The 13841-nt window shown below is 41.4% G+C and overlaps 1 protein-coding gene across 1 annotated transcript; it reads left to right on the top strand.

Moving 5' to 3' along the window:
- Window positions 1-5609: 5609 nt before the first annotated feature.
- Window positions 5610-13289, top strand: HOXC8 (homeobox C8). The gene is made up of 2 exons (XM_063420987.1): window positions 5610-6226; window positions 12953-13289. Exons 1-2 carry the CDS (start codon window positions 5791-5793, stop codon window positions 13246-13248), a joined length of 732 nt encoding a protein of 243 aa, XP_063277057.1. The 5' UTR covers window positions 5610-5790; the 3' UTR covers window positions 13249-13289.
- Window positions 13290-13841: the final 552 nt, after the last annotated feature.

Genomic DNA, 13841 nt, shown 5'->3' with positions numbered 1-13841 from the left:
ACGTAAAATAATAATTATAAAAAATAATTTAAAAAACCAAACAGCGGGAATTGGGTTTGTGTCACTGCCAGGAATCCTGGGAGGGGTGCGGGGCTCCTTTCACCCCCAAAATCCCAACGTTTCTCCCCAAAAATGAGATTTTTTAAAAACATTTTGAGGGAAATCTGCGCTTTTCTCCAGAGGGGAAAAAATTCCCAAAAAATCCCCAAAAATCCCCCTCACCCCGAGCTGGAAATTCCGATTTATTCTCGGCTCCGGGGGTTTAAAAATAGAAATTATTGATTATAAATGAATAAATTTCGGTCACTGGGAGCTGCGGAGCCCCTGCTGCCCTTGGCCGCTCCTTTGTGGGGTTTTTGGGGCGGAATTTGGGTTAAAAGCGGCGGAATTCTGTAAAAACCGGGAGGGTTCGGTGGCAGAAAAGGCGTCTGGGTTGTTAAGGGGGGGAAATAAAGTGAATATTTGGAGGCTGGGTGAAAATCAGTTCGTTGTCTGCTCACACAACCCCCCCTCCCCTCCCCGCCTTCTCCAGGGGGAAAAAAAAAGGGGAAAAAAGGGAAAAAAAGGGAAAATCTGCTCAAGGTGGGCTGGAGGCTGCGCCTGTGCTAGAGGGAAAATGGAAAAAAATTCAATATTAAAAAAAAATCAGATTTTAACCATCCTGAGGTGGGAGCCACCCCCAAAAGGATGGAAAGGACCCCGAAAATGTGAATTTTCCGAGTTAAAACCCATTTTTGTGTGGATTTTTTGCTTCTTCTGGGTGTGGAAATCTGAGTGAAGGGTTCAGATCTAACCTTAAATCTGCAGAAAATAATTCGGGTTTTATTTAAGGGAGGGAAGGACATCGGGGAAAAGGTCGGGAGGCTCTGCTGGGGTTGGGGTGATGGAATTTTGGGGAGATTTTGGGTATTTTTGGCGTCTCGACAACAAAAAAAAAAATAATTTGGAAAATATTCTCCTCCCCCCACCAAGCCTGAGAGGAAAAAAAACCAAAGAAAATGAAAAAAACCTGAGATTTTGGGGTGATTTCGGTGTTTTTAATGAGTTTCGTCCGCACCAAGGGGCCGCAGGGATAAAGGTCACTCCCAGCGCTGAAAAATCAAAGAGGCCGAGGGCTCCGAAATGGGCTGGAAAAGGGGAAAAATGGGAAAAAATTGGAATTTGGGGCTGGAAAAGGGGAGGGAAAAGAGTCCGGGGTGGTTTTTTGTGGGTTTGGGGTTTTTTATTTGCAGTGAGCACAAAGGGCGCCCTGAGTTTGGCTGCAAAATGAGAATTTTGGGGGTTTTTACAGCAAAAAGAAATAAAAGCAGGAATTCCATCCCTGCCACTTCCCGAGGATTTCCAGGGTTTGGTTGGACTGGGTGGGGAGAGGGGAAAAATGGGAATAAATGGGATAAAAAGGGGGAAAAAAAGAAATAAAACCCCCGGATAAAACGCGGTTTTCTGCCTTAATTCACGCCCGGGGACAGCGAGGAGCGGCCGCGCCAGAGGGGGAAATTCCGGGATTTTCCCGCCCGGATTTTGGGGGTTTTTTGGGGGTTTTGGGGGTTTTTTTGTGTGTGGGGAGGGGGCTTTTGTTTGGTTGATTCCGACCTTGCCACGGCTCGAGAAATGGGGAGGAAAGAGGAGAAAATGGGGGAAAAAGAGGGGAAAATGGGCAAAAATAGGGGGGAGGGGAAAAGAGGGGAGAAAAAGATAAAATGGGGGGAAAAATGGGGAAAATGGGGAAAATGGGGAAAAGGAAAGAAGAAAAGGAAAGGAAAGGGGGGAAAGGAAGAAGGAAATAGGAGGGGAAATAGCAGGAAAATAAAAGAAAATAGAAGTGGGGAAAAAAGGAGAAAAAAGGGAAAATAAGGTGGGGAAAAGGGGAAAAAAGGTGGAGAAAAGGGAAAAAAGGCCGGAAAATATGGGGAAAAGGAGGGAAAAAAAAGGGGGAAATTAAGGAGAAAAGGGGAAAAAGGCCCAGAAATGGGGAAAAAAAGAGAAATTCTGGGATGAGCCCCCCCAGAGCCCCCGCCCCTCTCAGGTGGGAGCCCCCAGCGATGCCAAAAACAATAAAAATAACAAAAACAGCAAAAACAGCAAAAATGGGGTTTGGGGGGTCCCGGGGGGGTCCCGGGTTTTACCTGCTGGGGTCACCTGGGGTCACCTGCCCGGGGGGATTTGGGGGCTGCAGGAGCCCCCTCCCCTCCCCCCCGGGGCTTTATCAGAATCGAGGATTTTTAAATTATTATTATTATTATTTCCGGTGGTAAATTCGCCTCAAAAAGCCGAAATTTGGGGTCATTTGGGCGCTGGGAGAGGGAGGAGAGGGGAGAGAGAGGAGAGGGGGGAATTGGGGGAAAAGAAGGAAAAAAGAGGGGAAAAAGGAGGGGGAAAATCAGGGGAAAAGAAAGGAAAAGGAGGGGGGAAAAAAGAGAAAAAAGAGGGGGAAAATAAGGGGGAAAAGAGGGGAAAAAGAAGAGGAAAAAGAGGTGGAAAAGGAGAGAAAAAGGGGGAAAGAAGAGAAAAGGAAAAGGAAAAGAAAGGGGGAAAGAAAAGGAGGGGGAAAAGGGGAAAAGAAAGGGGGGAAAAAGGAGAAGGAAACAAGAGGAGGAAAAAGAGGAGAAGGAAAAAGAGGAGGAAAGAAAAAAGAAGAAGAAAAAAAGAAGGGAGAAAAAAGGAAGGGGGAAAAAAAGAAGGGAGAAAATAAAAAAAGGGGGAAAAGGGAGGAAAAAAAAGAAAGGGGGAGAAAAGGAAGGGGGGGAAAAGGAAGGGGGAAAAAAGAAAGGGGGAAAAGAAAGGGGGAAAAGAAAGGGGGAAAAGAAAGGGGGAGAAAAGGAAGGGGGGAAAAAAGGAAGGGGGGAAAAAAGAAGGGGAAAAAAGGAATGGAAAAAAGGAATGGAAAAAAGGAATGGAAAAAAGGAGAAAAAGAGAAGGAAAAAAAAAAAGAAGGGAGGAGAAAAAAAAGGGAGAAAAAAAGAAGGGAGAAAAAAAAGAAGGGAGAAAAAAAAAGAAGGGAGCAAAAAAGAAGGAAAAAAAAAGAAGGGAGAAAATAAAAAAAGGAGAAAAAAAGAAGGGAGAAAAAAAAAAAAAGGGAAAAAGGGAGGAAAAAAAAAGAAGAAGGGAGATTAAAAAAAAAAAACAAAAAAAAAGCCCCAGCGGCGGGATTTTGAGGAATTTGCCTGCGGTGTGAAAGGGAAGGAGCGGAGTTCCAGGAGAGCTCGGGAGGGGAGGGAGGGAGGGAGGGGAGGGAGGGAGGGGAGGGCGCGCTCTGCCCCCGACAGATCGCGAGAGGAGTCAAGAGCGCCGAGCAGAGCCCGCGTGGAGCCTCCGGAGCGCGGTTCAAAAATAAAACCCAGCACCAGCACCTCCCAAACACACGGCCAACAACTGCCACCCTCCAAAAAAATCACCAAAAATTAAAAAAAAAAAAAAAAAAAGAGAGAGAGAGAGAAAAAGGGAAAAAAAAATTATAGCCACTCTTAAAAAAAAAAATAAAAGAGCGCAGGACTTCAGAGGGACAAACCTCGCTTTGCTTTTTTTTTTTTTTTTAATTTTTTTTTAGGAATTAAAGCGGATTTTTTTGCCTTTTTAAAAATATTTTTCCTCCCTTTCTTTGCAAAATTAATCAGCGTTTCTTTCAGGGTTAAGGCGGTGTTTTTGTTTTTGTTGGTGGTGGGTTTTTCTCTCCAGGATTACACCTATTTTTTATTATTGTTTTTGGAGACTCAGAGCTGCCTTTCCAAGCATCAACCCTAGCTCTTTTCGCCACCACACCGGAATTTCTTTTTATTTTGATTTTTTTTTTAATCAGGGTAAGCGCCGCGCTCCTCTCAGAACCAAATCTCTTTTTTTTTTTAAATCTTTTTAACAATCAAAGCGCCGCTCCTGCAGAACCGAGCCGGATTTTTTAGCACTGTTATTCTGATTTTCCACAACCAAAGCAGATTTTTTCCCCCCTAAACCCAACCGGAATTTTATTATTATTATTGTTATTTTTTCCCCAGAACCAACCCGGATTTTATTTTTTTTAATCAGCTCCAAACCTCATTTTTTTCCCTCCACCAAATCCTCTTTTCCGCTGTCACTTTTAACCCTTTCCCCGCCGCTCCCCCTCTTTTTTTCCCCTTTATTTTTACATTCCTCCCCTTTCCCCCATTTTTTAATTCCCTTTTTTTACACCCCTATTTTTAATTTTCCCCCTTATATTTTCCCCCTTCCCCCCCTGTATTTCCAAACCTCCTTTCCCTTTTTTTCCCTCCTTTTCCCCGCTGTTTAACCCCTGTTGGATTTTTTTTTCCCACCTTTTCCCCTCCTATTTTTTCGCGTTTTTTCCGCCTTTCCCCCCCCGTTCCCACCTCTATTTCTAATTCCGCTCTCCCTTTCTCACCCCGCTCTCCCCCGCGCTCCAACTCCCATTTTAAATATTTTTTCCCCCTTCCCCCCTCCTATTTTTAAGTCCACTCTCGCTTTTTTCCCCCCTGATTTTCGCCGCTCTTCAACCCCCATTTGGAATTTTTTCCACCTTTTTCCCCTCTTATTTTTCTCGGTTTTTCCCTCCTCCCCCGCTCCTTTTTATTATTTTTTAACCTCTTATTTTTATTTTTTCCCCACCTTTCCCCCTTTATTTTCCCGCCCTTTCCCCCTGTTTTTATCATTTTTACCTTCCTATTTTTCATTTTCCCCCCACCTTTTCCCCTTCTTTTTTCTCCGCGGTTTTTCCTCCTTTTTTTTTTCCCCCTCTTTTTATAATTTTTATCTCCTATCTTAATTTTTCCCCCCCTCCTTTCCCCTGCATTTTCAGGGGTTTTTCCGTCTTTTCCCCCCCCTTTAATAACTTTTACCTTCCTCTTAAAATTTTTTTCCCCGCCTTTCCCCTGCATTTTCGGGGGCTTTACCTCATTCCTTTTTCCCCTTGAAAATTATTTTTTAAACCCCCCTTTAATTTTTTTTAAATTTTTACCCCCCAAAAATCAATTTTTAAATAAAAAAAAATTAATAATTTTTTTCGGATTTAAATTTCTTTAAACTGAAAAAACCCACAAAAAATTAAAAATAATCATCATTTTTTGGGGGACTAATTTTTTTTTTTAATCCGCCTTTTAATTTTTTTTTACATTTTTACCTACAAAAAATCAATTTTTTCCCCAAAAAACAATAATATTGTTGGACTTTAAAAAAACTAATAATATTTTTGGATTTTTAAAAAAATAACAATATTATCGGATTGAATTTTTTTTCTTTACTTTTTTTGGTATTTTAACTTCTTTTTTTCGGGTTTAATTGTTTTTTTAATTTACTTTTTTTCAGATTAATTTTATTTCCGGATTGAATTTTTTTAATTTAATTTTTTTTTTGGTATTTAATTTGTTTTTTATTTCATTTTTCCCAGCTTAATCTTTTTTCCCGGATTTATTTTTTTTATTTAATTTTTTTCCATTAAATTTTTTTCGCATTTAATTTTTTTTTGTATTTAATTCTTCCTACATTTAATTTTTATTTTGCATTTAATTCTTTCTACATTTAATTTTTTTTTGCATTTAATTCTTTCTACATTTAATTTTTTTTTTGCATTTAATTCTTCCTACATTTAATTTTTTTTACATTTAATCCTTTTCACATTTAACCCTCTTCACACTCAATCCCCCCGCACTTAACCCTTTTTAAATCAGCTTTTTTTCCGCATTTAATTTTTTTCTCTTTCTCTTTTTTCGACGCATCACTTTTTTTCCCCCTTCCTCTCTCTCTCCCCTTCTTCCCCCACACACACACACACCTTCCTCGCCGCGCCTGCATGCGGGGCGGGCCATGAGCTCGTACTTCGTCAATCCGCTCTTCTCCAAGTACAAAGGCGGCGACGCGCTGGAGCCCGCGTACTACGACTGCCGCTTCCCGCAGGGCCGCGGCCACGCCGTGCTCTACGGGCCGGGCTCGGCCGCTCCCTCCTTCCAGCACCCCTCGCACCACGTCCAGGACTTCTTCCACGCCGGCTCCGCGGGCGCGCTCCCGCCGGCCTCGGGCTACCAGCAGAACGCGCCCTGCGCGCTCCCGTGCCACGGGGACGCCTCCAAGTTCTACGGGTACGAGGCGCTGCCGCGGCCCGCGCTGTTCCCGCAGCAGGACGCGCCCGCGGGGCCCTACGGGGACTGCAAGAACAACGGAGCGGCCGAGGGGCAGCAGGGGGGGCCCCTGGGGCAGGGCGCGTCCCCCCCCGGCCTCATGTTCCCCTGGATGAGACCGCACGGTGAGAGGGGAGGGGACACGGGGGGACACGGGGGGACATGGGGGGGACACGGGGGGACACGGGGGGACACGGGGGGACATGGGGGGGGTCGTTGTTTGTGTCTGTGCGCGGTTGCCGGGTTGTTGTTTTGGCGGGGTTTTTTTAATTATTTATTTTCTCTTTTTTTTCCTATTTTTTGTATTTTTTTCTTCTTTTTTTGGTATTTTTTTTCTTTTTTTTTTTTTTTGTATTTTTTCTATATTTTTTTGGTATTTTTTTCTTTTTTTTTGGTTTTTTTTCTCTTTTTTTGTATTTTTTTCTCTCTTTTTTTGTATTTTTTTCTCTCTTTTTTTGTATTCTTTTCCTATTTTTTTGGGTATTTTTTCTAATTTTTTTGGTATTATTTTCTCTTTTTTTTTTGTATTTTTTCTATTTTTTTTGTATTTATTTTCTTTTATTTTTGTATTTTTTCTAAATTTTTTTGGTATTTTTTTCTTTTATTTTTGGTATTTTTTTCTTCTATTTCTTGTATTTTTTTTTGCGCGCTTTGGGAGGGGTTTCTCTAGAATATTTTTATTGTTTGTTTCTTGTTGTGATTTTCGTGGGTTTTTTAAAAATTTATTTATTTATTTATTTGGTTACTTCGGGGGCACTCCTAAATTTTATTTATTTATTTATTTATTTATCCATTTATTTATTTATTGTTCCGGCTCGTCTTTGTGGTCTCTTAGTTTTTGGTGGTTTTTTTTTTGATTGCTTTCTTTGCTCGCTTTGAGCTGTATTTTATTTATTTATTTATTTAATCATTCATTCATCTGTTTGCTTGATTTGCCTGGTATTTGAAATTATCTTCCTATTTATTTTTGTTTGGTTTGGTTGGGATTTTTTTTTTTTTTAACCTTTTTTGGCTTGGTTTGGGAATTTTTAAACTTTTTTTTTTTTTCCCCTTGGTTTGGGGCTTATTTATTTAATTATTTGTTTGTTTGGTTGGTTGGTCGGTCTGGGGTATTTCTAAATTATTTATTAAATTAATGAATTTTTGGATTGTCTGGGCTTTTAAAAATATTTATTTATTTATTTATCTATTCGGTCGCGTGGGCTTTTTTTTTTTTTAATATATTTATTTATTTATTTGGGTTGGTTTGGGGGTGTTTTAAATGTTTTGGGGAGACCGGAGGGTTTCGTTTATTTGGGTTTTTTTTTAATGCCTCGAGTCCCGTTGCTTTGGGGCTCGTTGGGTCCGGGGTTGGTTCCGGTGCTGCTCGGGCCGGGTTTGGGTTTTATTTTGGGTTTATTTGGGGTTTATTTGGGGTTTATTTGGGGCTCGTTGTGCTCAGGGTTGGTTTTGGGTCAGTTTGGGTTCTTTTTGTTGGATTTGGGGTTTATTTGGGGTTTATTTTGGGTTTATTTTGGGTTTATTTTGGGTTTATTTGGGTTTATTTGGGTTTATTTTGGGTTTATTTGGGTTTATTTGGGTTTGTTTGGGTTTATTTGGGTTTATTTGGGTTTATTTTGGGGCTCGTTGGGTCCGGGGTTCTCTTGGTGCCGTTCGGGTCGGGTTCGGGTTGGTTTTGGCAGGTCCGGGGCTGGTTTTGGGTTGTTTTTGGTGTTTTTGGGTTGTTTCTGGTGGCTTTGGGGTTGGGTTGGGGTTGGGGTTGGTTTTGGTGCTGTTCAGGTCAGGTTTGGGTTGATTTGGGGGCTGATTGGGTCAGATTTGGGTCAGATTTGGGGTGATTCTGGTCGGTTTTGGGGTGATTCTGGTCGGTTTTGGGGTGATTCGGGTCAGATTTGGGGTGATTCGGGTCAGTTTTGGGGTGATTCGGGTCAGATTTGGGGTGATTCTGGCCGGTTTTGGGGTGATTCGGGTCAGATTTGGGGTGATTCGGGTCAGATTTGGGGTGATTCTGGCCGGTTTTGGGGTGATTCGGGTCAGTTTTGGGGTGATTCTGGCCGGTTTTGGGGTGATTCTGGCCGGTTTTGGGGTGATTCAGATCAGTTTTGGGGTGATTCTGGCCGGTTTTGGGGTGATTCAGATCAGTTTTGGGGTGATTCTGGCCGGTTTTGGGGTGATTCTGGCCGGTTTTGGGGCTGTTTGGTTTTCCGGGTCGGGTTTGGGTCATTTGGACGCCACCAGAGGCGGCGGAGGGAGCGGAGAGGAATTGGGGGAAAAGAGAGAAAAACAGGAAAAAAAAAGAAAAAGGAGGGAAAAGAAGAGAAAGGAGGGCGGGAAGGAGAAGAAAAGAAAAGGAGATTTGGGCTGTTTGGGTTGGTTTGGGCTGTTTGGGTTATTTCCGTGATGTTTGGGGTTGTTTGGGTTGGTTTTGGGCTGATTTAGGGGATGTTTGTGTCTGTGTGTGCGGAGGTGTTGGAATGCCGCGTGCTGAGCAGAATTCCCACTTTTTAACCCCAAAATTCCCACTTTTTAACCCCAAATTCCCACTTTTTAACCCCAAATTCCCACTTTTTAACCCAAAATTCCGGCCTCTTAGCCCCAAATTCCGGGCTCTTAGCCCAAAATTCAGAGCTTTTAGCCCAAAATTCGGACCTTTAAACCCAAAATTTCGACTTTTTTGCCCCAAATTCCGGCCCCTTAGCCGCAAATTCCGGGCTCTTAGCCCAAAATTCAGAGCTTTTAGCCCAAAATTTGGACCTTTTAGCTCAAAATTCGGACCTCCTATCCTAAAATCCCGGCCTCTCCTCCTGAAATTCAGACCTTCCGGCCCCAAATTCGGGCTTTTTCTCCCCAAAATTCAGACCTCCTGTCCCAAAAACCCGGCCTTTAAAATTCTGATGCCTCGTCCCAAAATCCCGAGTTTTATCCCCAAATTCCGGCCTCTTCTCCCCGAACTCCGACCTCTCCCCAGCCCCACTTCCCCATAAATATTTTTATATTTCCATTTATATAAAAATAACTTTAATAACCTCGGCTCGAACGCGCCCCCAGCCCCTCGCTCGATTTTATTTTTTTACCAAAACAAACCCAGGGGATTCCCTGCAAAAATAAAATTTTAAAAAGAGCTGAAATGGCTCTAAAAGTAAAACTTGGGGTCTTTTTAGGGTTTTTTTATGGCTTTCCTGCAGGATCGCAGGAAGAAACGGCTCCCGCGAGGTTCTTTGCGAGCTGATAAGAGCAGCGCTCTTTAAAATGTCAAAAATGTCAAAAATGTCAAAAATGCGCTTTTTTAACCGCCGGGAGAGAGGCGGGGACCTCGGCCGGGGGAATTCCTAATATTTATACAGATATGTATTTATTTCTTTTAATTGTTATTGCTCTCATTGTTCCCTCACGCCTCCAGAGGAAAAGTTGCAGCTGGGAGGGGCAAAAATAAAAAAAAAAACAAAACCCAAACAAACCCAAAAATCTCCGCCTGGGGCTGCGGAGGATTAAAAATAAACCCTAAAAAAAAAGAATAAAAAAGAGTGGGAAATTCAAAATAACCCGGCAGCTTTGAGCCCGGAAAAACGGGTGGGAAAGGAGGGGAATAATTCAAATTTCAGCTCCGGGTTGTGCGCGCTGCTAATTCAAACCATGTGAGGGGCGCGGGGCGATTTTAGGGCGAGATCCCCCAAAAAAGGTTTTTATTCCTCCCCCAGCCCCACCTGAAAAAAAAAAACCCGGCAAAACCTGAAAAAAAAATCAGAGCGTCTAAAATAACCCCAAAAAAGGGGAAAAAATAATAATAAAAGAGGAATTGTGGCTGCGGGGAGGACGCGGCCCGGAGGAAATCTCGGTTATTTATTTCTCCGAGCTTTGACCCGCGGGGCCGCAGCTCCGGCCGGATCCGCCGCTTTTTTCCCCCAAAATAAATTGATTTTCTCATTAGCGCCGGAGGAAGGGCAGCGGCTGCACTCCTCTCTTTTTTTGAAATTATTTTTAATTTTTTCCCCTCATTTATTTCGATTTTTTCTCTTTTTTCCCCCCTTTCTCTGTATCTGTTCCTCCTGAATTTTTGTTTTATTTTTTCCTGAAAAATCCCCGGGGTTTGAGCAAGGAAAAATCCGCGGCTCTGGGATTGTTCTTTTATTTTATTTTATTTTATTTTATTTTTGAGGAGAGAAAATCCGGAATTTGAAGGAATTTGGGCAAAAAGGAGCGCCCAGCTCCGCTCCCCCCTCCCTTCCCGCGTTTTGGGGTGAAATGTGCGGAAAAGGAAAAAAAAAATTTGGGGTGTTTGGGGAGGGGAAAATGAAGGGAAAAGGGGAAAAAATGGAGAAAAAGGGAAGAAAGGAAGGAGAAAAGGGGAAAAAGGGGAAAAATGGGGGGAAAAGGGAGGAAAAAGGAAAATAAAAGAGGGAATAAAGGGGTAAAGAGAGAATGAGGGGAAAAGGGGAAAAAGGGAAAAGGGAAAAAAAAGGAAAGAAAGAGGGGAAAAGGGAAAAAGAGGGTAAAGGGCAGGAAAATGGGAAAAGGAGGAAAGAAAGAGAAAGAATGAGGGGAAAGAGAGGAAAAAGGGAGAAAAATGAGATAAGAAAGGAGAGAAAAAAGGAGAAAAATGAGAGAAAAAAGGAGAAAAATGAGAGAAAAAAGGAGAAAAATGAGACAAAAATGAGAAAAAAAGGAGAGAAAAATGAGAGAAAAAAGGAGAGAAAAGGAGAAAAGGGGAAAGAAAGAAAGAAAGAGGAGAAATTTTAATAAAATAAAATATAATAATTAAAAATAAGCAGGACTGGAGAGGCTGCCGAGGGTTTTTCCATGGAAAATTCGGGTTTTTTTGGGATTTGCCCAGCCCTGGATCCCCCCAGGCCCCCTTGGGAAGGGTCTTTGTGCGTGAGCTGGGAACCCACGGGGCCGAGATGGTTCTGGGCAGAAAAATGGGGAAAAAAAAGGGAAAAATGGGAAAAAAGGGGAAAAAAAAGAGGGGGGAGTTGGAGGAGAAAGGGGTTAAAAAGGGGCAAAAGATGGGGGAGAAAGAGGAGAGAAAAGGGTGAAAGGGGGGTGAAAAAAGGGTGAGAAAGGGTTAAAAAAAGTGAGAAAAAGGACGAAAAATGGGCGAAAAAAGGGCGAAAAAGGGGCGAAAAAAGGGTGAAAAAGGGGCGAAAAAGGGGTGAAAAAGGGGTGAAAAATGGGTGAGAAAAGGGCAAAAAAGGGGGTGAGAAATGGGTGAGAAAAGGGCAAAAAAGGGGGTGAGAAAGGGCCGAGAAAAGGTGGAGAAAAGGGTGAAAAAAGAGGTGAAAAGGGGCAAAAAAGGGCAAAAAGGAGACAAGAAAGGGGCAGAAAAGGGGTGAAAATGGAGTAAAATGGGGTGAAAAAAGGGAAAAAAGGGTAAAACCGGGTGAGAGGGGGCTGAGAACGGGGCAAACACCGGGGAGGGGGGAAAAAAGGGTGAAAAATTCAAATTATCGGGGGTTTTACCCCACCGGAGGGGGCAGAGCGAGGTTTGGGGTCCTTTGTGTTGGTTTTGGGGGGTTTTGTGATTTTTTGGGGAGTTTTGTTCTGTTTTTGGGGTGTTTTGTGATTTTTTGGGGAGTTTTGTTCTGTTTTTGGGGTGTTTTGTGATTTTTTGGGGTGGTTTTGCTGCATTTTGGGGCTGGGTTTTTTTTTTTGAGGGGTTTTAAGGGTTTCTTTGGAGGAATTTGAGGTTTTTTTCTGTTTGGTTTGATTTTGGGGTGGGTTTTTGTCTTTTTTTTTATTTTTCAGGGTTTATCACTGGGGTTTTTCTGTTTGTTTTGGGGTCCTTTTTGTGATGGGATTTTTAAATTATCATTATTATTTTCAGGGCTTTCCAATGTGGTTTTAAAAATTTGTTTGGTTTTGGGGTGCGCTTTTTTGGGGGGCTTTTTTTTATATTTTCAGGGCTTTTCACCGTGTTATTCTTTGGGGTTTTTTAGGTGCTTTTTTTATAATTTCCAAGCCTTTCCAACGTGTTTATTCTTTATTTTTTGGGTGCTTTATTTAAAATAAAATTTCCCAGCCTTATCACCGTGTTCACTGTTTGTCCTCGTGATGTTTTTTATTACCTTGAGGGTTTTTCACCATCTGATTCTTTGGGTTTGGGGTGCTTTATTTTATAATTTTCAAGAATTTTCAAGGCTTTCCAACACGTTTATTATTTCTTTTTTTGGGGTGTTCTTTTAATAATTCCCAAGCCTTATCACCGTATTTACTGTTTGTTTATTGGGGTGCGTTTTTTATAATTTCCAAGGTTTTCCAATGTGTTTATTCTTTATTTTTTGGGGTGCTTTATTATTTATAACTTTCAATAATTTCCAAACCTTTCCAAAATATTTATTCTTTATTTTTTGGGTTGTTTTTTTAATATAATTTTCAATCATTTCCAACATATTTATTCTTTATTTTTTGGGTTGTTTTTTTAATATAATTTTCAATCATTTCCAAGCCTGTCCAACATATTTATTCTTTATTTTTGGGGGTTTTTTTAATATAATTTTCAATAATTTCCAACTTTTTTTTTTTTTTTGGGTTGTTTTTTAAATATAATTTTCAATCATTTCCAAGCCTGTCCAACATATTTATTATTTATTTTTTGGGTTGTTTTTTAAATATAATTTTCAATCATTTCCAACATATTTATTCTTTATTTTTGAGGTGCTTTTTAAATAATTCCCAACCCTTACCAACATCTTTATTGTTTATTCTCTTGCCTCCTCTCCATCCCTTTGACCGCTTTTCCGCGCGCCTTCACCTGACCATAACTCCTTGTAAAAAAATCAGATTTTTATGGGAAAAATCACAATTTTTTCCATTTTTCCTCCTTCTTTTTAACATTTCCTCCCCTTTTCCGGCAGCCCCGGGCCGGCGCAGCGGGCGCCAGACCTACAGCCGCTACCAGACGCTGGAGCTGGAGAAGGAATTTTTATTTAACCCGTACCTGACGCGCAAGAGGCGCATCGAGGTCTCGCACGCGCTGGGGCTCAGCGAGCGCCAGGTGAAAATTTGGTTCCAGAACCGGCGCATGAAGTGGAAAAAGGAGAACAACAAGGACAAACTGCCCGGGGCAGGGCGCGACGAGGAGAAAAACGACGAGGAAGGCAACGAGGAGGAGGAGAAGGAGGAGGAGGAGAAGGAGGAGAGCAAGGACTGAGCCCGGCTCGCGTCGGAATTTTTATTTTTATTTTTATTTTTATTTTTATTTTATTTTTTGAGGTTTTTTTTCCTATCCAAAGTTGTGTCATTGAGCTCTGCTTGCGTCGGAATTTTTATTTCTATTTTATTTTATTTTTTTGAGTTTTTTTTAGCCGCCCAAAGTTGTGTCATTGAGTCCCGCTCGCGTCGGAATTTTTATTTTATTTTTATTTTTATTTTATTTTTTGAGGGTTTTTTTCCTATCCAAAGTTGTGTCATTGAGTCCCGGTTGCGTCGGAATTTTTATTTTTATTTTATTTTTATTTTTTGAGGGTTTTTTTCCTATCCAAAGTTGTGTCATCGAGTCCCGGTTGCGTCGGAATTTTTATTTTTATTTTATTTCTATTTTATTTTTATTTTTTGAGGTTTTTTTTCCTACCCCAAAAGTTGTGTCATTGAGTCCCAGTTGCGTCGGAATTTTTATTTTTATTTTTATTTTATTTTATTGAGGTTTTTTACTCCCCCCAAACGCCGTGTCATTGAGTCCCAGTTGCGTCGGATTTATATATATATATATTTCTTTTATTTAATTGTTTCCCCTATTTCCCCCTC

The sequence above is a fragment of the Prinia subflava genome, chromosome 34 (assembly GCF_021018805.1).
Source record: "Prinia subflava isolate CZ2003 ecotype Zambia chromosome 34, Cam_Psub_1.2, whole genome shotgun sequence".
In the NCBI taxonomy this organism is placed as follows: domain Eukaryota; kingdom Metazoa; phylum Chordata; class Aves; order Passeriformes; family Cisticolidae; genus Prinia; species Prinia subflava.
This window is presented reverse-complemented; position numbering and strand designations above follow the sequence as displayed.